Genomic DNA, 23,913 nt, shown 5'->3' on the forward strand with positions numbered 1-23,913 from the left:
GGGCTTCTCCTATCTCCAACCAGCGGAAATGTGCATGGCTCATCTCTGCTGGGGATCGCTTTGTAGTTCTTGATGGGATTTTCGTTTGACATGAGCTATAACTCATTTGACCTTGTTCAGTTTCACTGTGTTTACAGTCTGTGTGAATCAAAACAATTGATATTGGCAATAGCTAGATGAAATGTGAAGAATTGTATGACACAGTTGAAAAGAAGAGAATGATGGGTTTTCATATGTTCAGTAATTCTTGCCATCAGGTGAATCATCTGGTGAATATTGTACCGTAAGTCTAGGAAAATCTTCCAGTTCCTGATTTGACCAAGGCATTTATATGAATTCTTAAACGCTTTATTTATTTAGCAATTTAGCAACAATCCAAAATGGTGTCCTCTGTCAGAAACCGTAAATAGACAGTGAGGTTCAAATTTAAGTATAACACATTGTGAGATTGTCAAATGTTTTTACAGGCTTTCACCAGTCACCAACCACACCAATCACCATCTAGAAATGGATAAAAATACTCCCATGGTCGTAGCTATTGCATTATTTACTTGCGTGGGTTGATGCATTCTGTTATGTAATCACCAGACCTAGAAGATATGCTGCCAGTCATTGCAGGGCATTTCAGAACCTGACCTACTTACAGACTTTAGAAGGAATAATGCTGAGCCCTCTGCACAGGATCATTTTCATCTGCAATCAAAATCAATTTCTGTTTTTCACCAACATTGTAGTGAAAGAAAGATCTCAAGAGGTATGAATCGTATGAACATTTCATTTGGTGATTGTAGACATACAGAGAGAGCAATAAGGAAGATATAGATGCCCTTTTACACAGAGATTGGTATTCTACTTGTCCTTGAGTTCTGAAATGACATCCTTCCAGCTTTAGTCCCTGAAGGTTTTCCAGATTGTACCGCTGTATCTGGGTCAGCAGCAATTAGATGACACTATTGATTTATTTTTAAGCTAAAAGATAAATATGGGACTTGTATGTTGTATGTTATTTTAACAAGTCTGTATGGTAGTATGGAGTACAGTATAATAATATATACTCTTCCAATGGATACATTTAGAACACGTCTTTTCATTAAGTCACAACTCGCTCAATTCTTGCTCATTTTTTAAAAATGTACTATGTAAACTACAAAAATCGGGCTTTCATTTGGTATATAGATCGTGCGTGTAGGCCGTCTCTACGGAAGTTCAGTCTAGATTAAACCCCATTTGCTGCTATGGGGCAATGAACTGCACGTGCAAATGGAATCGCGCACGCTGCAATGCCTGGCATACTGGCACAAATAACTTCTTTGACTATACAATTATTTAAACACAAGGAAGTGGCAGGCACTCACTTCTGCTGATACTATGACAATTACAAAGAGATGCCTGCATAGGAGAATAAGGAGAGATGACGCAGCCTGCACTACGCGGACATCTCCATTGCTCTTTACCAAACTAATTTGGCATACATCGCTTTCACAAATGTGTTTGACCAAAATAGCAATTTAGGGGGAAGCGTGCCAGCACGACCATGACCACATCTCTAGGTGCAAATACCGGTGTCTGCAAAAAAGATAGCGGGTGATGCTGGACGAAAATACCATTAAGGGACAGCGGCTGAATTGCGGGCCGCACTGCGGGTAAAGGCAGCGACGAAATTGGAGTCCTAGATGTGTAGGTGCGAGGGTGTGCATAGTGGCAAACTCCAAACTCTAGATGTGAGGGCTGCTAGTGATAATAAATCAACTCTCTCCATCAGGACAGAGGTACAAGGAGTCAACCGACATAAAACTGACAGATTGTAGCTCAAACTTCTGCCATAGCACCCATAAAATGTAATATCAGGGGCACTGGGGCAGTGTGTCACCCTGGCACATACGGTAATGTTCTTTATGGTGCGGCTGTAAGCTAAGCTGTCTAGAACAGAGTTTGTCTTTGTTTAATATGGAGACAATGACAGAGTCATTGTTTTTCAAGTCCCTATAACTCTCAAGTCTTTGCTCTCAAGTCCCGAGTCAAGTCTCTAGTCAAGACAGGCAAGTCCCAAGCCAATTCTCAAGTCAAGACTGCCAAGTCCTAAGTCGAGTCCAAATCCTAAGCATTCAAGTCCTACCAGTCACAATGCCATTTAAATTATTAATATGTAAAAATGTATACCTATCACACCAATAAACGAACGCTTACGCGTTTCAGCTATGAGGCTTAATCAAAGTATTAATTGGGGCTTTAATTAACCCCCCCCACCACCCACCCACACATATAGGTCGCATAACATCAACAGAATCACAATAGAAATAAGCTGTAGGACATTTTCTGTTATACTTTTCTATATGATCCAGAATAGAGATATCTTTTGTTTTCCTGGTCAATAATAAAGGTCAGACAGTCAGTCAGTCAGTCAGTCAATCAATCAATCAATCAATCAATCAAGCAAGCAATCAATCAAGCAATCAGTCAATCCACTGTGGAAAGTTAATCCAAAGGAGAACAAAAGCCTCAAATATAAACTAAACCTTTCTCTCCATGCCCCTATAGCTGTGTGGACAGCAGTAACGTCGGCTACGACAGCGACGAGACCAACGCCCGCAGCATGTCCAGCCTGTCCAACCGCTCCTCGCCTCTCTCCTGGCGCCACGGCCAGTCCAGTCCCCGTCTTCAAGCAGGTGATGCCCCTTCCTCCACGGGAGGAGGATACCAGGGCGGTAGGACGGGTTCGCAGTATACAGCCCACACAATGCCAGCACGCTGTCTTAGCAGCACTTCCCGCATCGAGCTCATTGAGGGACTGGATGACGTCGACCTCAAGTCCGGTTACCTGAGCGACAGCGACCTTGTAGGCAAGAGTCTGCCGGATGATGATGATGACAACCTGGCTAATGGGTAAGAGAGACTCAAGAGAAATCCTTGTTTGTATGACAGTATGATCTAGAGCCAGAACGATATACAGTACGTTTATCTGTGACGTTTTTGATCAGTATTCAGCATTTGTTATAACCACCAACTTTCGCGTTGGTGGCCCTATTTTGGGAATATGTCATTATCAACGCATTGTGTTGCTTGCAACACGTGAGCTTGCAGATTAGATGTGTCTGTGATAAAAAGGGTGTTCATCACTTTTTTTTGCACATAAGTTAAATAGAAACTTTAATCTTGTTGCACTTTTTGACAAAATAATGGTTAAAACATTGCTAAGATCAGTGATCTAGGACTACCAAGACAAATGTGGTATTGGTAGGCAGAATGTATGTTAAGCCTAAATGTATGTTTATGTCCTGTTTCAGTGTTTGCAAATCAATAGCTAAAAAGTGGATCACGTGCACGCACACACACACACACACACACACACACACATACACACACACACACACACACACACACACACACACACACTTGCTTGGTACATGTCTATCAAAAAGCTTCCTTGTTCTTGGTCTTTAAGGAATTCTCAAATCAGCCATGACACTTTTTTGAAATAATTGTGCTGAGTCTGACTACTGTGTTTTGCTGAGGGTAGAACTGCTCTGAACAGTAGTTACATAAGTCAGCAGTCAATATGGTATTATTGAATGTTCAAAGGAAAAGGTGTTTATGTTATTGTGCTGTGAAGTATTATGGGACTGGTATCAATATTTTATCGGTAGGCAAATGAGCTGAAAAGAGGCTTAAATAATATATTATATTATTACAATGGCATGTAATACAGTTTAAAATACAATGTCTTGACTTCCCTATAATTCTGAAATGAGATGATATAGTGATATAGTCAATACCACTGCATTTATTGAAAGAAAATAATGAAAAGACAATTAACTTTTATACTGTAAAAGCTTTTTATTTAAGCTTTTATAGTATGTTTATATCCAATTACTGTATGTAATTCGATGGCGGACTTACATCTAACATTGAATATTACTTTTTACAGCATATACAGACAGGATTACTTAAATCTTTTGAATGTATTTGTTATTTAAAGTAATTCGTATGTGATCTGTTATGACTACTTACTGAGGTGATTATGTCACCGGACACAGACCCATGCCCAGAACGATGAACAGTGGGATGTTGTAGACTCTGTAACTCTGAGAGTTTAAAGATGTTTACTCTGAGATTAAACGAACACTGAGGGTTTTTATTGTGCAGGCGTAATGTCAGCTGGACACAACTGGCTAGTTTATTTTGTTTACCAGTCGATAGCCACATGGTTTGAATAGTTTGTCTGGACTCTGGTGGCAGCGATCTGCTGGTACTTTCAGTTGTGGAAATACTGCAATGTCCCATTTACCTTCATTCTTTTCCCTTCCGCTTTCCATTATATTACTCTTCTTCACTTTTGCAGCTCTCCTAGCAATCATTCAGCTTATTATCTTTCCTGAGTTTATTGAGAACAGAGAGAGAGAGAGAGAGAGAGAGAGAGAGAGAGAGGGGTGAACGAATGAAAGAAAGCAAGAAAGAGATTGAGAATGTATCCAGGCCAGTTCTCTGGTGTGATTTGAGCAGCTTTATCACTGCTGCACATGCAGTGGGATTTGGGCTCCGGCTGTCAGCCAGGAGTAGAAAGAGGTGAAGAGGGGTGGAACTGGGTTATCTTAAAATGTTTTATAATTTAGCTTGTTACCTTTTTTCTTCTTTTTTGCACACCACTTGCATTCCAGCATCCCTATTTTTGGAGAACATTCACCAAATATAGCAGATCTACAAGATCACAATGCGTCATGTTGTGTGACGCATTGTGAGGGTGTAGAGTAGAGTGAGAAAAGAGCGTATCAAGTAGGCTACGACAGGTCAGTATAGCTAAAGGAGAACGGGACAGGAGAAAGGGACAAAATGAGTTATACATTTTAAAATAGCAAATACGTGTAGTGTTTGTTTGTAATTGTACTGTACTTGTAGAGGGTAGATTAGTTTTTGGAGGTAGAGAGCGAGGTGAAAATAATGACAGTATATCATTGATGAAGTCACAGCTTAAAAGAGATTATTTTTCATGGGCACCATTCCTAACACTAACAGTGACATCCACCTATAATCCAAATTAATCTGCCCTGTTTTCTGACCCTGCACCTCTGTATGAACCACCGTGGGACTGCTAATAAACATGATGGGGTTGGACCTGAAACTATTTAATAGTCCTGCAGGCTACAGTGATCCTAACCTGCTGACGTGGTAAAAAAGAAATAAAAAGTCCCATCATGCTTGGTGAATTGCCAGTGCCACCCATGCCGACGACCTCCAGGCGCGGGTTTCAAGGTGACTGTGAGAAACCCCCGGCATCCCTATTGTGTACCACCTGTCTCCAGGTTATAATCACACCCACGCCTTATTGCATCTCCATTGAATGTAAAAGAGAAAAGGCATTGTGCTGACTGTGCAGTATTAACAACAATTATAATGACATTGAGCGTGGAGGACATTTTCCACTTGACATTCCTTAATTGTAAAAGAATGGGGAAACCCAAATGATTCTGAATCTGAATACTATGGTATTCTGGCCTATTGGTGTCATTAGAAAATATCCTTGTCATCTTATGATCTCTCAGGAATAAGGGCATACTAGTGATAGTCTACCAAGGGTTAATATTACAGTGCCTCATGAATATAATGGCGGCCCCTGGTGTGGATAATTGCTTAATCCACGTTTCCGAAATAGGAGCAACATCACTTGCTCTAGTTTCCTCTGTTACTTACAACATCACTTTGCATATTTGTGAATATGTTTGCATTTCCTTTGCACAGCCCTGATAATCCAGATTGGTGACAGCATGACACGCACGCACGCATACACACACACACACACACATGCGTACACATACCATACAGTCACACATGCACGTCGTCGCTCACACATTTTAGCTCGTTGAGAACCATCAGGCTCATCGCTTTAAAATGAAACAGGCTCCTCCTGCGTTTCCATGGAAACCGTGGAGAAATCAACTGAGCGGTTGAGGTGTAATTTCTGCACACCCCTTCTTAAACCCTCATTATTCATACATTTTCACTGGTGTGACACAGTGACAGGAGCCTTACTGTAAGTGTGAGGTGTATGCCCAATGAAATGTTCTAGTAAATATCACAAGGATATTTTATAATGGTGTTTCAAAAAGCAACACAGAGCTTGCTTACCCTTATTGCACAATTGACACAATAAGATGATGTTTTTTTATTTATTTTTTATGCATTACAGCCAGATAAGCAATAAGCACTGGAACATCTAACAGTAAAATAATCAGTCCTGAGTGTCATCTCCCTTGTGTGTTGTCTCGGTGGAGCAAACTCCAGACCTGCAGTACATGGCTGGTGGTGTAATGGCTATTGATTAACTCACCAGCCAAACACTACTGGCTGCATGGGTCTACATGTATATGTGTGTACACACACACTGACAGTAATCACTGCTACTGTGAGCCACATCACTCATCTGGTATTACCTCAATCGCATTTCTCCTCATAGGATCCATCTGTCAGCCATGAGAGAAATAGTTACTTCCCTTACACCAATACTCAAGGACAGGGGGAAGCATGCAGTGCAGTTGACTCTATCTTACTATGAGGCTTCATTTGTGATTTCATCCAAGCCTTAGGTTCTCTGTTCCTAGAGTGCTACAGCTTACTTACTTACTTACTCCTCTTCGTCCCCAATGGGACATAAGGCTTCAATGAGCGCTCTCCATTTCATTCGATCTCTGGCAGCATGTTGCGCCTCTCCCCAGGACAGATTCATCTGTTCCAGCTCCTGCGTCACAGTTCTGCGCCAGGTGGTCTTGGGCCTCCCAGGTTTTCTTTTTCCTGGTGGTGTCCATCTTAAAGCCACCTTTGTGATGCAGTCCTGCTCCATTCTCAGTACATGCCCTAGCCATCTCAGTCGTCTGTGTGTAATGTCCTTTGTAATGCTCCGGCTCCCTGTTTGTTTGTACAGTTCATTGTTGGATATTTTATTTGGCCAAAAGATCTGACATATACGTCTTAGGCATCTGTTGTGGAACACTTCCATTTTCCTTGTGTCTGTCTTGACCACTCTCCAGCTCTCAGATCCATACAGCAGAACAGACTTGACATTGCTGTTGTATATGAGCATCTTCGTTTTGAGGCTATACTTTTTGGATTTCCAGATGGATCGGAGTTGGGAGAAGGCACCCTGAGCCTTTCCCAGCCTTGCTCTGATGTCTTTTGATGCCCCACTGTCCTTACTGATAAGGCTGCCCAGATAGGTGAAATCGTCCACAAACTCGAGTGGTTTTTCATCGACAAGGATGGGTTGTGTGGGGGTGGAGTTCACACACAACACTTGTGTTTTTGAGGTGTTTATACCGAGTCCGACCTGTCTGGCGAAGGTGCTAAGCCTGTCAGTTTTAGCCTGCATGTTGTTGTGGTTTGTGGATAGGAGAGCAAGATCATCAGCGAAGTCAAGGTCTTCCAACTGGGAGAATAGGGTCCACTGGATGCCTCTCGGTCTGTCAGCTGTGGTGTTGGTGGTGATCCAGTCAATGGCGACAAGGAAGAGGATAGGAGAGATGATGCACCCCTGCCTCACTCCGGACTTCACAGGAAACGCCTCAGAGAGGTTATTCCCCATGATGATGAGTGCTACAGCTACTGAGAACGTATTCAGCCGTCTGCTAGTGTGTTCTTAAAATGCAAATCCTATACATTTTGTCATGAAAACGCTACTCTCCAAATTACCTTCACGTCAATAAAATTACGGTTTATTATATTATTATTAACATGGCCCCCAGTGAAATTGTGTATCGATATTAAACTTCTACCTTCTATTGAACTTTGTAAGTGACTTCTGGGCTTTCTCCTCTCTCTCTTAGTTATATTTGTACGGCCCTATTAAACTTGCCAGGCTTTGTGGTTAGACAGAGTGTTTGATTCCCCGGCAGAGTCACACCAAAGACTATAAAAATTGACCCATCTTGGCAACCAGCATCAAGGGCTGGATTGGGGTTAAGTCCCTGCGACATATTAGTGTCATGTCCTGGGGGTGTACTTGTACATCATGGCGGCTGGGGCATTTATTATACATCTTTCAATAATTTCTTGATATCTGTTGGTTCAGTGATATTAATGCACAGGCATTTTCCCCATCCTCTCCTCCCATCCTCCTCCTTGCTTAGATTCGGTTTGAACTAGAAAAGTCAACTGACATTTAATGACATAAATTGAGACACAGCATGGAAGTAGCAACCGTAGCTATTCATCCATGGAAAACAACATTGTCTGTCCAGCTAGTGCAGTGGTTCCCAAACGTTTTAGGTCAAGACGCAAAGCAGAGATTAGACCTGGGACCTAACTCTTAGATTTGTTTTTTAAATCTTCACCCTCTTTATACCCTGAAGAAGGGATTTTGTTGGTCGTTGGTCTTATAATAAACATTTTTGCATCGTGATTCGTGACTACGAGCTGTGCGACCTCTCCTTCCTTTTTTGAAGTTTTGTCTCCTGTGGTCAGCACCTCCCCACTATTGGTCTGCGCTCTTACCTCTTTATTTGTTTTTTAAATGTATACAATTATTTAATTTGTTTTATTTAAAAATATATATCCTTTGATTTATTTATTTTTATATTATAGGAAAAGAAAATGGGATTTTTACTCAAGCCGTGGCCCATAAAAAAATGGTTCGTGACCCACAAATGGGTCCCGACCCACTGTTTGGGAAACAGTGCTGTCTAGTGCAGTAGTATATTAGGTCTAAAGTTGAAATGAACCCCCATTTAGCCCTGACCACCTCTAATGAATGTTGGATTTATGAACAGTGTTTCCTGCGGGCTCAGCGTTCATGCCACATAGAGGTACAGTGCAGCCATCGCTCATACTGTATTGTATTATTACAAGCCTTGTAGGTTATTTTCTGAGTCTTGGTTTATGAATAGGAGCAGTAATCACATTACATTATGGGTGTAGGTTTGATTTTTCCATACCTGGTATATAAATTATGACTGCTCTACAGTGCTACTCTGTGTTCATCGCCATTAAAGCGGTGTTGGGTCAATTATGGTCAGAATCCTAGGCTCACCCAGTTGCAGTGTAAGCAGTTTGGTTGAATCTGATGGTTGCTTTAAGCTTTGGTTTTGATCACGATCACGATAGCATGTGATTGATGAGGTGAATGCTGCTCTAATGCTTTAAATAGGACATGCAAATAGATTGATACTTTTTCAAGAGGAGGGCGGGTAGAAATATGTATATCATTATACCATCATATTTACAATTTTTCTTGGCAGATATTACTTCACTGAAAACAATTTAAACAGCTGATTTATTATTTATTTTTACTCTTTAGGAAACAAGCACATAATATTGTCATGTCATCTGTCAGTGTTTGGCTACATTGACTAAAGCATTGTTCTCAAACCTGGAATCCCTGGAAGATAAGATTGATATATAAAAAATACAAATAATTCAACTGTACTGTACTGTACTGTGACTCTTCAGTCTATTTATGAGCAGGCTACATTAAAACAGGCTCAAAAAATTGTCAGTGATGTTACCCATGTTTTACATGGCGAGTTTGTACTTCTGCCCTCTGGGAGAAGATACAAAGAACCAAAGTGGAAGTACATTAGATTTAAAAAATCGTTTGTATCAGCATCAACTAAGATGCTGAACGAGGCTCTGAAACAGCGGTAACTACGTGAGGCTTGATTATCCACATCATGTGTGTAATTGTGTAATGTTGTGTCTTCCTCTGTAATGTATTTTTGTTTTATGTGTGGCTGTAGCTGGGGTGAAAGCCCAAGACAAATTTCCCAAAAGTTTACCTTGACCTTGAATGCTGTATTCACCTCTTTTGCTGGGGATCCCCTGGAACCCCCTCAAAGACCCCTGGGGATCCCCAGACCCCACGTTGAGAACCACTGGGCTGAAGAACCCTTAAAAGGGCACTTAGCTGCTCGCAACGGAGAGCTACAGTACAGTATCGATGTTGAAGTTGCCTCACAGGCATTCCATTAGAGCGGGTGCACCTTGCCTGGAAACTGTGGAATGAAGCTGACTGACTGAGTTGCATTTCTTTTTCCCTCAGTAAGCCTACATGTTTGTCACTGTCAGATGGTACCTTGGATGTCCAAAACTGTTACTTTTACCTTTCACACAATATGGAGATAAGAGGTTCCTGCCTGACAGCAACGATGTGCATGAGAACAGAGTAGTGTGGAGTGAAGAGCCATTCGATTAGACTCCGCTGTGTTCTCCCAGTAACACACAGGCTGCACGGTGCAGCAGCATCACGCCTCTGATCATGCGGCAACATGGATGGGGGTGTGCTACCATGGTAACCCTCCTCCACTGACCCACCTCGTGTGTGTGAGTGGTAGCTGTGTGAGCGGTAGCAGTGTGTGCGTGCGTGAGTGCGTGCGTGCATGTGCATGTGCGCGCATGCATACATGCACGCTTGTGTGTGTGTATGTGTATGTCTGTGTGCGTGTGGGTGTGTGCGCACATTTTTATGAGTGAGAGATGGGTGTGGAGGCTGTGTGCTAACCATTTAATTAGGCTGTATTGTGAGTAGAGTTGTGGGAGAAAGATGGCTGCCGTCACGTATTGTTATTCCCGCTTGTCCCTGCATTGCAACTAAGTGCCGGTATTTGGAATGGATATAGGATCATACAATTATTGACTATGACAGTCATGCTTTCCAGAAGCTGCTGTTCCTTCACTGAATTTGCCATGCTTTAAGTGATGTCAAAATGATTTTTTATTTAAAGACAAGATCCGGACCATGCTATGAGCAAATATTGTTGTTCTTTTCCAGCGCTGGTATTTCAGTCCTGTTCTTGTCCACATTTTACTGTAAAATAAGCCAGTGGCTTAGTTTGTTCCTCTGGCAATATAATTTCCATGGTAACAGTAAAAAAGCTTAGAGCAAGGAATATCTGCACTCTCTTGAGTAGTTTCTTATGAACAGCAGTGGTCTATCTATTTCCTCAGTGTTTCAAACATAACAGTAAAAATCACACTTGTGTGAAGTGAGGGGCACTCTTATCGTCATACATCATCATACAGTACAATCACATTCCATGATCAGCCAATCAAATCATCACAAATGTAGGACACACAAAGCTGGGCATAGGAGGGACTAGCTACCCTCAAAAAAGCTGCCTACACAGTAAAATAAGAGAGTTAAAATTAACCCATTTGGGTCTATTTGTGCTCTCTCAGAGTTAAATTAATCCAGGATTTTACTGTGTGGTGGATCTGCTCAAAAACTGTCTGAGTCTGTATAGAGTTCCAGATATTGAAATACTTCATGGTCTCAATCATGGAAACTGTACATATCGACATGCCCGTGGCACACAAGAGAGTTTGCATGAGCAGTCATCTGATCCTAGGTCTGTGTACATATCGACATGTCCGTGGCACACAAGAGAGTTTGCATGAGCAGTCATCTGATCGTAGGTCTGTGCCTCCGGCTGTCTGCCTTCCATTTCCCTTTTCCTGCCTGAGTTGGAGCCCTATATCCTCTACAGTCGCCAACTGCTTTCCTGACCAGTGCAGCCTCACCAGGGTTCTGACCCACTTTAACCCATCTGCTCCCTGATTGGACCTGCATGGGCCTCCCTGGCCAAGGCTCCATAGGTCCTGGAGGGATTAGGGTTCAGTAGGACCACTGCTTTACTTTTTATGGGCTATGGTTCAAATGAGAAGGGACAGTTACTGTTTTCCGTTGGGGAGATTTTAGTATGTGCTCTCTCTCTCTCTCTCTCTCTTACACACACACACACACACACACACACACACACACACACACACACACAGAGATATACACACAGATATACAGTATGTCCACACTTTTTCCCTCTCTACAAACTCATGACAGGCTACAAGGTTTCCTCCAGAATATGGATGCTATAGGGTTCAAGTGGTGTTGTTGTTGAGTATTGATTGAAGAACTTTGTGGCCGAGCTGTTACTGCAGAAAATGGACAAACACAAAATAAAACATGTGCAGTACACACGCACACAAGCGCAGGCGCGAGCATCCACGGACGCAAACACTTAAACCAAGACACCCCACATACTGGATATACTAAACACACACACACACAGAAGTCATGCTCACACTCGAGAGTTCCAACATCTGGCCTCAATATGGAGTTTCCCTTCCCCACTGAGAGGTTTGTCTAAAATACTGTATGACCACCCCACCAACGAGACCACCACCTCTGTCCGTGTGAATAATGGCTCCACCATTACAGTGGCCCCCTGGGGAGCATGAATCATCTCTGTATCATGTCAATGACGTGTGCTCCCTGTTTACACTGGCCTCTATGTGGTTGTCTGGGGGTGCAGTTTTCATTACACATACATACATACATACTGTACATAAATACATACATACATACATACATACATACATACATACATACATGTATACATGTACTCTTTTAGATCATGTTCCAGTTTGATGAATGAGACTTTTACCATTTACCACTTCTTTAACTCTTTGAGTGTACATAATGCAACCAAATGGACCCGGTTACATTTGTACACTTGCAGAGGTAATGGATAAATTAACAGTGAGGATTTTACTGTACAGTGCCTCACTCTGTCTCCACCATGAAGTCTGACACAGAATTGCCACTTCGTCTGTTATAAATGTAGCAAATGAAGACGGATTTGATTGTGTTTAGCTCATCTCAACTTTACTCAATGTAGGTCTGTCTCATTGCTGTCCTGCTTGAAGTTCTGTTTCCCACGATAGGTCATACTGGACCAGATGGGTTCTTTGTGGACACATGCATCCTTCCTTATACTAAATAAGCCTCAGCAGGAGGACGGCAATGCACCCAGTCACCAGTATAGCTAGCTCTCGTACGATCAGAGCTCTGTGTTGGAAGGAAGCAGTGGTTCACAAACTTTTCAGGTCGACACCCAAAACAGAGATTTAGACATTTTCCCTGGACCCAAACTATTGAAAATAGCAGATCTACAAGCACACAAGTTGCGAGCTTCTAGATTATTATCATTTTCACTATTTCTTAATTATTTTTGTATAAAAAAATATCTTTTGAAATATATATCTTTTTTAAATGTATGAAAAGAAAATGGGATTTTTACTCGAGTCGTGAGTCGTGTAAAAATTGACCCAGAAAAACCCCCAAAATTGGCCGCGACCCACAATTGGAAAACAGTGTTATAGATAGAGGATTTTAGTTTTCTGTGTGCTCCATGACCGCATGTTGCATCCCCTGCGTTGTGGCTACAGTGGGGAGCTTCCTGTCTGAGACTGATAAAGATTGTGTGCTCATTTCCGAGCCATTTTCAGGCAGGAGGCTGGAGCAACCATATAATGGTCTTGGACACATTCACTGATGCATCTCAGACTCATTTGCTGTACTGCCACGACAGCGCTCTGCGCTGATGGTAGCACAAACCTGCTTGTTCCATGGTCAAGCTCAATATAGATCAGAATTACTGGAAGATCCTTGATATTCTGGAGCAATGCCCTGCCAGCTTTCCTCGTGGGCAGACTTATTGATCGAATGAAATGCTTGAATGGGAATACAGTATAGGACCAAATGTCAGGGTACATTTCAGCGATGCTCTTACAGCCTACTTAAATAATTACTCATGTTGTAAGATGGGATCGGGTGTAGTGAGCAGAGTGATGACACTTCTCTCTCAACAGTGAAGGGTTGACACGCGCATGCACACACACACACACACACACACACACACACACACACACACACACACTCACATCACACACAGAAACAGAAAGTGTTGTTGAGTTGTTGTGCCTCCTGCTGGAAATGTTGTGTCACAACACCACCTTAGAGAAACAAAAGATTATAAATTTAGATCAGCAATGCTTTTAGAGGAGCGTGCTTGTGGACGAAAGGTTCAGTCCCCGGACTGGTAGCAAAGATCTGGGGGAAGTGACCAGCACGCATCCATCCCTTAACACCCATCATTGAAGTGCCCTTGGCCTTGAGAAAGCCACTGAACCCCCAACTGCTCCAGTGGAGCTGCTCAGTGCTCAGTGGCCAATAGTATACAACCGGTACTCTGTAGGAACGAATTTGCTGTGAATGTGCCTAACTGAGTGAGAAGCAGGGCCTGCGTTAAAAAGAGATCTTTCAATTTAAGACTTGTGCTGATTTGTGATAGATTTGTGAAATATTGCAATATAGTAGCCTACTCCCATTCTTTTCATTTAAGTGAAATTTTCATAAATGATTCAGTTCATAATGGTAGAGTAAGTGAATATTTTAAATATAGACAAAGCAAGTTAAATATTGTTCATCTGTCCAAAATTCACCATTCACCGTATAGGTCAACTCTGGGATTTTTCAGAAGAATCGTACAATGTCTAACTGTGCTTAGAGCAATGGCTGAACTTTTAACTGGTTGCAATAACAAAAGGTCAGGACGTAAAGCTTCCTGTCTACTATCCTCCAGACACCACATGTTGTTGCATTCATTCAACCCTTCTTTGTGTCCATCCCCACAGACTGGGTGAATCTCTTTTTAAATGACTTGTAAATATCCTGTCCTACAGTGCAAATAACAGTAACTATACATGTTGTGTTTTAAAGGTCAAATCATGTGACTATAGAATTTAGTTTTCATATCAACAAACACTACACCCTAATAAGAAATGTTGCATACACCATAACCATACATTTTCCACGGTATACATTTAGAGGTAGTTTTTACTCCGTTTCATTATTTACACAGTCACATGCTGCTTTTGAGTCTCACGGTCAGTATCCAATGGGCCCCAGCTTTAGCAAACATCCAGAGGATGTTTCAGGCACATTGGTTATCAATGGAGGACAGCCTTTACTATACAAACCTGGTGCAGGGGCCATTTAAAGGACGGCTTGTTTAGCAGATCTGTGGTTCAGTTCAGATAAACAGGGGATGTGAGGGTTGTAAAGTGCTTGTCCGTGTTGTGTACAATCTATATCACTCACCTTTCCCAAACAAGAGGTTGTTTGGCTATTAGGAGAAAGTGAGAAACCGTTTGGCTATCAGGACAGCTGAGGTTTTAGAAGTAACCAGTAGTAAATATATAAAGAAAATACTTCTTCACGTGCTGGGTTTAAATGGAACAAATACAATCACACTCGTGTGAAGTGATTGAGGGGCACTCTTATCATCGTGCATCATCTCATACTGGCCAATCAGAATGCCTGTTGTTGCCACAAATTTACGTCATATTTGGCGGACATTTGACCTAATTTCTCCTTTCATTGTCGATGGCAAATATGAGACGTGTGGGGACAAGATGACATACATTTTTCCTTCATTGTCAATGGCATTTAATGTTTGTGTTGCAGACATTTTACATCATATTTCGCGGACATTTGATCTCATTTCTCCTTTCATTGTCAATGGCAAATATGAGACGTGTGGGGACAAGATTACAGAAATGTTCCCTTCATTGTCAATGGCATTTAAATTAATGTTTGTGTTGCGGACATCTTGTGGGGACAAAAGCATATAGGAGTGGCTAGCGGCTAGCGCCCCTCAAAAAACCCTCATAGGCTCACTCTCAAGTTGAGACATCAAAAGATAAAGGCAGACACAACAATACTTTTATCTTCACAGTCTATCTGTTGATGTTTTCTTTTCATAGCGATAGCGTGTTTGTTGTCTGTCAGAGTGAAAGCAACACAATTGCCATGTTCCTTAAAAAGAGAGAGAATGTATATGCATTTATGCAATATAATTATATTCCTTCATACAGCTGTGCTCTGGTATTTTGGGGTGGTTGATGATGGGAGTACAATATCTTTCCATTTGAAATAATGAACATGATGCCACACAGAAACCCAGAACTTGCTCTAAGATGTGGGGACTTTCTTGACCCACGGTTTACCTTCTTGAGTGGTTGCAGCACTCTGGCCTGGTGAGATCATCACGTGAGACTGTTCCACTACTAATAAAAAGCCATGGAGGGGGGTTGGTTTACCAAGGCTCCTCATGTCTCACTGGAGGTCCTCAACTCATTTTAGGATTTTGTGGTTTCCTCCTCTGTGATTCAGAGTCAGACCTTACCTTGGTCTGGATGTTTCCAGTTTGGTCCCAGAAGGCATTCACGTGTGTAACTGTGAAAGAGAAGAACACACATACCGTAATTTATTATATTCAGGCAATCATGTCCTTGCAGAGGTCCATTGGAACATAACAATTAGTCTAGTATAAAGAGAAAAAAAGGGGGAAAAAAGTCTACCAATTAAAGTCGCAAGAATTGATTTTCTGTTGTTAAAGTAAGTGTTACATAACTGCTCTATATTGTAGCCTAATCATTGTGATAGACTAGTGTTTGTTCAGTGCTCAGCAGCTTTTTTCCGATCTACATGTAAGCCCCACATTACATTAAGTGATCTATTTTGACAAATTTTGCTGGTGACCCTGGGATTAGACTCGTATGTATTTGAATTTGTTGAACTGTTGAATCTAAATCCACTCCCCCCTGTGGTGTTGGACAGACACCGCGGAGACCTGCAACCCCGAACATGTACATGCTTCAATGTAGATGGGCTATTTATTAACTCAAGACTCCTGGGGGTCCCCGAACCTCACTTTGAGAACCACTGCTTGCAGCTTCATAATAGTTCCTTTGGACTGAGAACCCTCGAATGATGAGCAACAGCTGTTTGCCATCAGTGGAGGAGAGTAGGGGGTTTCATTTTGGGGGTGTTTCCTAGGCTAGCGGACGGACCGTTTTTTTTGCAGGGAAACGGCCGGGCATGCTCGCGGAGGACAGGGAGATTTTGAATCGAGGATTAGACTCATCTTTCAGGATTTTGGAAGGTTGCGCACGTACGGTTTCGTGTGGATGTAAAAACTGTAGGCTACAAATGAACGGTCGTGTTTTGATCGGAAAAGTGCCACCTTTACAATCGGCGTCAAGAGCTAAAAGGACGTTACGTTTTGCGCCCAGGTAAATTTGCCTACGATTTTTTATTGTCTTATTGGTGGTGCAATTTATGATTCTGATAATTGAATCATTGTCTAGTTTGTAATTATTTTAAATATTATGTCATCACCGGGATAACCTATGCTGATCGATGGATGCGCAAAAACGGACATTAGCCTGCAGCGTCTGCAATTTTGATGTGGATTCAGGATGCACCGTTTTTTCACCATGCATTTAAATTGTTCTTAACTTTAGGATAGTTCAGTTAAGATGAACTTGATCAAATGATCAATCAAAAAAAGTGAAACGGGTGTTGACGTCGTGTGTGTGTGTGTGTGTGTGTGTGTGACTGTGTGTGTGAGAGAGAGAGAGAGAGAGAGAGAGAGAGAGAGAGAGTATTTACAATTATACACTAACATTGGTGTAAACACATTTTTATTCTAGAATTGTGGTATTTCTATAGTCTACCACACATATGTAGCTATATCTTATTAACATGTCATTACCACTCTGCCATAGAGAATTATATGTCCTTGTCCTTTAGAATATATATAAACCATTCATCCTTATGTGCAATTCACCTTTGTATTATGTTAGGTTTGGTCTGTTTTTAGTTAGGTTTAGTCCACCTAAAGTATGCTGCAAATCTTAGAGACAAGCAGTAGGCTACTTCAATGTGATACATGCACCCAACTGTTCCAAGTTCAACTTTGGAATGCAGTCAATGCCCTGCATATATTGTAGTGATTTTAATGTTTTCCCAGTTCCCACCCTATATGCCATAATCTTTCAAACCAAAGCATTTTCTGAGACTTCTATTCGACTAATAGCACAAACTCACAAATCAGGCAGAACTTGGAGCTCTGCCACATAAAACAAAGTGTTAATTGCCATCCTAGTATGAAGTATGTATGTACTTGTTTGACTACACCCACTCTGTCCCTGTCTGAATTTCACCTCGGAGAACAAGCAGTTTTGGCTTTATCAACAGCCCACATTCCCTCCTGTCTCTTTCTTATTGGTCTCGCATCCGGCTTTACTTAATCATCACTTAATATAGAGTTGATGTTATGTTACTGAAGCATGCCAAGCCCCAGTCATCATGCTGGATTGGACTTTATTGTATAACTTTAATAGTTTAGTTTACCACCAGAGCTGTTGAATCCCTATGCTCAAATACAAACATTTTCTTGGTCTGGCTGGTAGTATTGGTTTTTGAGGTCAGGCACATGTGACCACAAATCATTAGTTGATGGGCTACAGAGAGTGGATTTCATGCATCACTATCTAGTACATATTATGCACACACATAATGTAGAACATAGCAACAATGTAAAATATGTACCTGTAAGGGTACATTTTGACATTCTGAGTATAATGATCCACTTATGCACTATTTCACTGTTTTTCACTTTAATATTTGTTTTGTTTTGTTTAGTTATTTCTTTGCCTAGGAGCCTAGATTACATAGGCTATGGTTAACTCTCTGGACTTTAAAGCGTGTTGTGGGGCACATACTGTACCTCCAGAACTCAATTCTGTTTTAGAATAAACCCATGTGATTAAATCCCATTTCCTCCGCTGTTTCAGAATTTTCTATGAGCCATTTTTGTCTCCCTGCATTTTTCTTACATATGCAATTCCATGTTCCTTGCCTCTGCTAATTGCAGACTATGAAGCCACAAAGAGCAATTTCAGCTCGGTGAGGGGAGGCAAAGAAACAGAAGAGAACTATTCTCTCGCCCTCTGAATGACTCAGCTTCCAAGGGCTCTTTATTAATCTTTTTACCTTTTCACCGTGCCACGTTTTAGTGAGCTGACTGATTGCTATCTGTGATTGCCAATACTAGAATATAACTAGAACTGCACTCTGTCGAGTGCATACTTGCTTGTTGCCATATATGGCCTACTAGTGCGCAAGCAGAGAGTGCAAGTACTTTCAACTGCTACAAACTGTCAAATCTCAGTAATGACTACTTGTGCCTGATACGGCAGTGGTGCCAGATTACATACATGTATACATAGGAGCATTACCTTTAATCCTCCCAACACTAAAACATATCGTCATTACGTCACCATCGAAAACCAATTACACTCTGGCATTGGGTCCTTTAATCCACATCTTTATTACGTCATCATTGAGAGCTAGTTATACATATACTATGTACTGTATAGTGTATATGTAATTTGTAAGTTGATTAGCGGTATACTGTGGTTTTATACAGTATACATAGTATATGTATAACTATAGCTCTCAATGATTACGCAATAAAGATGTGGATTAAAGGACCCACACTAACGGACTGTTTCTGAGGTGTCTCAAATGTCTGGGCTTTTCCCTGAGGCTGTGAGAGCCCTGAACAAGGACATGAAGGACAAAAAAAAACTAAACCTACATTCAATCTGATCTGTAACCCCACATAGTTTGGCTCATTACTTGCACTGAATTGTGAATACTGTTCTAATGCCACGGCAACATTTTGCTGCTAGCACCTGTATGAGTGAGTGACAAATTAACCCTGCTTGATTCTCTAGATTCTATCTACTGTATGGCTATGCAGTATGAGTGAATACTACATGTGGGCAGGACAGCACAAAAAAAAAGCCTGTAGTAGTTCAACGATACATTTCAACATTGATACGATATGATGTTGACGATACGATACATGGACGATATTGGTTCATTCATGGCGATATGATACAATGTGTGTGGAATGTGTGGATACTGGATAGTGCAGTTTTAAAGGAAACATCAAACATGTATTATTATATATATAAAGTAAAGACGGTGATTCTCTGGCAAATACATAGACATTGTATGTGAACACATGGACAAACAGAAATGTAACTTTCTTTTTTCGTCTTAAAATTCCTAATTACAACACACCCTTTAATACCTTAGTATCGATATATCCATTATTTGTAAAACGGTACAATATAACAACGCTTGTAGGTCTGCTATTTTTGAAAAATCTAAGAACGACTGACATAGAAACATAGCTTTTTCAGAAAACTGTCAGGATGTAGAAGACATTCTTAGAATCTGATCTCAGGTCAGAATGGATTAACATATATACTTCAATTTATTTTATGCAGTCTATCGTTACACCCCTACTGGACAGTGGCCAGGTACCATCTGTTCCAGGGCAACCCAGGAGTGTGGTGGGGAGTTTGCAGAGAAGCCAGGGTCAGGGGGAGTACCACAGGAGGCTGTCTGGTCCTACATGCTGCTGCCATTGGGACCTTCTCATGCTTCTCAAAGAGTGCATGCCAGTTGGCTCTTATGAACCCTGAGCTGTCATTCCCCATGCATATCATTCAGAATGATTTAGTATGCCTAGTGTAACGGGAAGCCTCATTTGACCACAATCAGAAATTGCAGTATGGTGCCGACTGCTGAAAAACTGCCCAAATTTTGTTTTGTTTATATTGTATTAATTGCATATTGTATCAAATTCCAACATCAACCCAGGAACCCTGCCTCATTTGAATGCAGAATTAATTAAAAACAAATGTAGCACTTCAGTGACCCCTTTAAAAAACATTGCTTCCAGCACTTCTTTGTACCCACACCCTTTGAGAAAAATAGTTATTTATGTCATTGTGCAGCAAATTGACACAAACTATGACCCCAACGAAGAGCATGACTGAGCTGTGGACTTTACAAACTTTGATTTACCTTCCTGGTCTTGAACATTGATCCTGCTTCACTTACAGTAGTTCCTACAGGATTTGATGGAGGAGTTAACCGTGGTTATCTGGTTTTAAATCTATATTGACACAAATATTGGCAACTAATTCACATTTGCTATCTGTGGCATGACCTATAATGTGGAATGTTCCAAACTGTGAATATACAAATTATACATTGATCATCAAATAAATTGCTGATTGTGTCTTTCAAGTGGAGCTTATTCATTGCCTGATGGCAGGACATGGTCTGTGTCCTGGCCTTTTATGCATTATTAGCCCATTAAATCGGGTAAAGATTTGTGTCATTTTAGATTTTTGCGTTAGCTACTCACAATTAGCAAGCTCTCAGCAAATCACTTCGTGCCACACTGTGAGCTTGTACATCTGCTATTTTTGAACATTTTTGAAAAATCTTGAAAGTGTGAGAACTACTAGTTTGAAAGACATTTGTAGAATTGGACCCAGGTCTTAATGGGTTAATCCCTAGCTGTGCCCTGGTGTTGCGCACCAAACACATGACAGATGCAGTACCTGCTCACACAGTGTGGCACTGTGACAGGTTGTAAGCTTCTATATCTGTTAGTTTGGTTATTGTTGCTATTTTTGGTGTGCGATATATCGTGCACAACCAAGTATAAATCATGCATAACTTGGATGAAAGCCGCTGCATGCCATGCTGGTATTACTTGCTTGATTGAGCATGTGGTCACCTCCAGGGTGATTCTCTCTGAGGACAGATGGATATGTCAAAGTCACTGCCAACTTTTGTTCACTTCAGATGAGCGGTGGTGAGGACTTCTGTTTGGATAACACAATATTGTCTTTTTGATATAACTATATTGCCAATAAATCTTGTATTTTCCACAAAAATAATTTTGAAGACTATCATAATGTTTTTACATTTATTGATTCAACTTATTTACTTTAAAATTCAGAAACTTTGATCAGTTTGAATCAAGTGAACTTCAGCAGTGTGTACTGCAGAATTCCAAAAGTGTGAGAGTGACACTACCTGGGCTAAATGAAAGATTATTGGTTCCATCTCCAGGGTGACTGTGTTCTTCTTTTGTTATCTTGAACAAAATACTATACCTTCATCTGCTCACTCATTCTTGGCCACATTGTGTTAGAGCACAGGCGATACACGTCCTATTTAAAAAATAACTACAAGCTCACAACACGTTGCATTGTTGTGAAATTACAACAGGTTGAAAGTGATAAGATTTACAATGTTGATTTTAATGACATGTCCCTCTTGTCTTGATTCAGTTGGGATGAGAGCAGCTCGATCAGCAGTGGTCTCAGCGATGGAGATGGTGGTTCAGACAACCTCAGCTCTGAGGAATTCAACGTCAGCTCTTCTCTCAACTCTCTCCCCACTACACCACTGGGGTCCAGACGCAACTCCTCTGTCATGGTGAGTGCACTGTATCTATTATAATGGAAAGAACAAGATTAGATTAGGATTGTCCTGTTAGCCACAAGAGCTGAACTGATGCATCCCTATTTTGAGCATAATAGGCAAACATCTGGCAAGAAAGAATATACAATCTGCATGCTGTTTTGCGATGTGTTGTGAGCTTGTAGATTGGCTATTTTTAGCAAAGATATAATTGAGGGCAGACAAATATATATTATTGTATATACAGTAAATGGTTAATAAATATGTGATGATTAGTTGGTTGAGGGAAAACTCAACTCAAGTCAGCAAAGTTATCTTTGTATGCTTTCTGTTGGCTGTAACAGAATTGTAACAATTGCACTGGTCAGGTACAAGTCAGTTACGTGTACAGTAAATCTTAAACTGGTAAGCTCCACTACAATAAAAAAAATCACACCTGTGTGAAGTTAGGGGCAGGGAAGTGGAGGGGAGGGGAAGTGAGGGGTGCTCTGATCATCATACATCATCATTCTGGCCAATCACAATTTGTGTCTTCACTTTTTCCGTCTTCACTTTTGTCTTCAATGTTTGTGTTTACACAAACCCGGAAACCTGGGCATAGGAGGAGTTTGCGCCCCTCAAAAACACCAAAATATCAGCTACATAAAAACGGTATTCTTTTTAAGTCCTGTTTAGAGATGGAATAATAGTCTACTCTAAAAAATTATAAATGCATTCTCCTGTGCAAATTAAAGGCTGAAGCCTCATCTTTTCTATTATGTAATCCTTATCTCAGCTCATGGGTAATTATATTATTGGCTTTGCAATCAAAGTATCTTTGGTGTCACATTAAGTCTGTGTCATATTGTTTGTTATTATCATTTATTGTTTTGTTCTATTAAGCATAAACCACACCAGTTGCAACTCCTCGCTACAAAACCGTTTTAAGGTCACCACACCAATGCTACTCCTTGAGTTGCAAGGAGTATCGAAGATCAATTGTAATCACTTAGCTCGTATCATGTATCTTCATGCAATTAAAATAAACTCTGGATTAGGTTTCTACCTTTTTGTGACTGCTCTTATTTTATGTATTTTGTATTTTTTAAATTGTTATGCAAGATTGTCATCCTTCCCCTCATCCCCTCACAACTGGAATGCAGACATAGAGATTGAGCAAAGATTACAGAGAGCGGAGAGATTACATCCATACAGAGTCTGCTGCTCCTCAGATAACACAGACACTGTCTGAGACTGTCCTGAGTTGTTATTCATACTCTTCTCACCCTTGTCTTCCCTGCCCGTCCCAACCAGCTTCGCACCGATGCGGAAAAGCGATCCCTGGTGGAAAGCGGACTGTCTTGGTACAGCGAGGACGGCAAGGCCGTCCACAAGCTCGACGGCGGAGTCTACGACACGGGCAGTCTCAAGACCGAGGCTCCGAGCAAATGGAGAAAGAAGCCTCCGATGCAGGGCATGGGTGAAGACACGGGGTGCAAAGGGGAGCCGAGGAAACCTCATAGCCTGGGTCAGTCGGGAAACTTCAGAAAAGGACGCAATCCTCCCGTTGGCGTGACCTCCCCCATCACCCACACCTCTCAGAGCATGCTGAAAGTTGCTGGTAAGATCGGTTAACATACTGTATTGACCATGTTCACACATGGTGTTTCCCAACCCCTGAGTATTATATATGACGTAAGAGATAAATGGCCCCTGTGTGAGTATATAAGTCAATTTTGCTCCCATCAGCCTATATGACTGGACACTGCTATTTGTCTGTGACTCTGAGAAAGTCTGTCTATTCTTTCTTGTCTGTCTGCTGTTATGGCTCGCTGCTTTACTTCCCCTCAGTTTCTCACTCTCTTGGTCTCTCTCTCCCCCTGGAATCCCCCTCCTTAAGTGGGTGGGAGGGTTTATTTTTGTGATTTGCTGACCGGTTTTAGCAAGAAATGTATGTCATCCATAACCTC

At 41.3% G+C, this 23,913-nt stretch overlaps 1 protein-coding gene across 1 annotated transcript in view; it reads left to right on the top strand.

Annotated features, from left to right (window-relative positions):
- Window positions 1-23,913, top strand: part of nav1b (neuron navigator 1b) — a 77,083-nt gene that overhangs the window by 26,258 nt on the left and 26,912 nt on the right. Inside the window, exons 6-8 of the mRNA XM_080793194.1 lie at window positions 2,539-2,883; window positions 21,832-21,979; window positions 23,258-23,564. Of these exons, the coding sequence (XP_080649320.1) occupies window positions 2,539-2,883; window positions 21,832-21,979; window positions 23,258-23,564 (800 nt within the window). The remainder of the gene's footprint in view (window positions 1-2,538; window positions 2,884-21,831; window positions 21,980-23,257; window positions 23,565-23,913) is intronic.

Source organism: Protomyctophum bolini, assembly GCF_963924005.1.
Source record: "Protomyctophum bolini genome assembly, chromosome: 2".
Taxonomy (NCBI): domain Eukaryota; kingdom Metazoa; phylum Chordata; class Actinopteri; order Myctophiformes; family Myctophidae; genus Protomyctophum; species Protomyctophum bolini.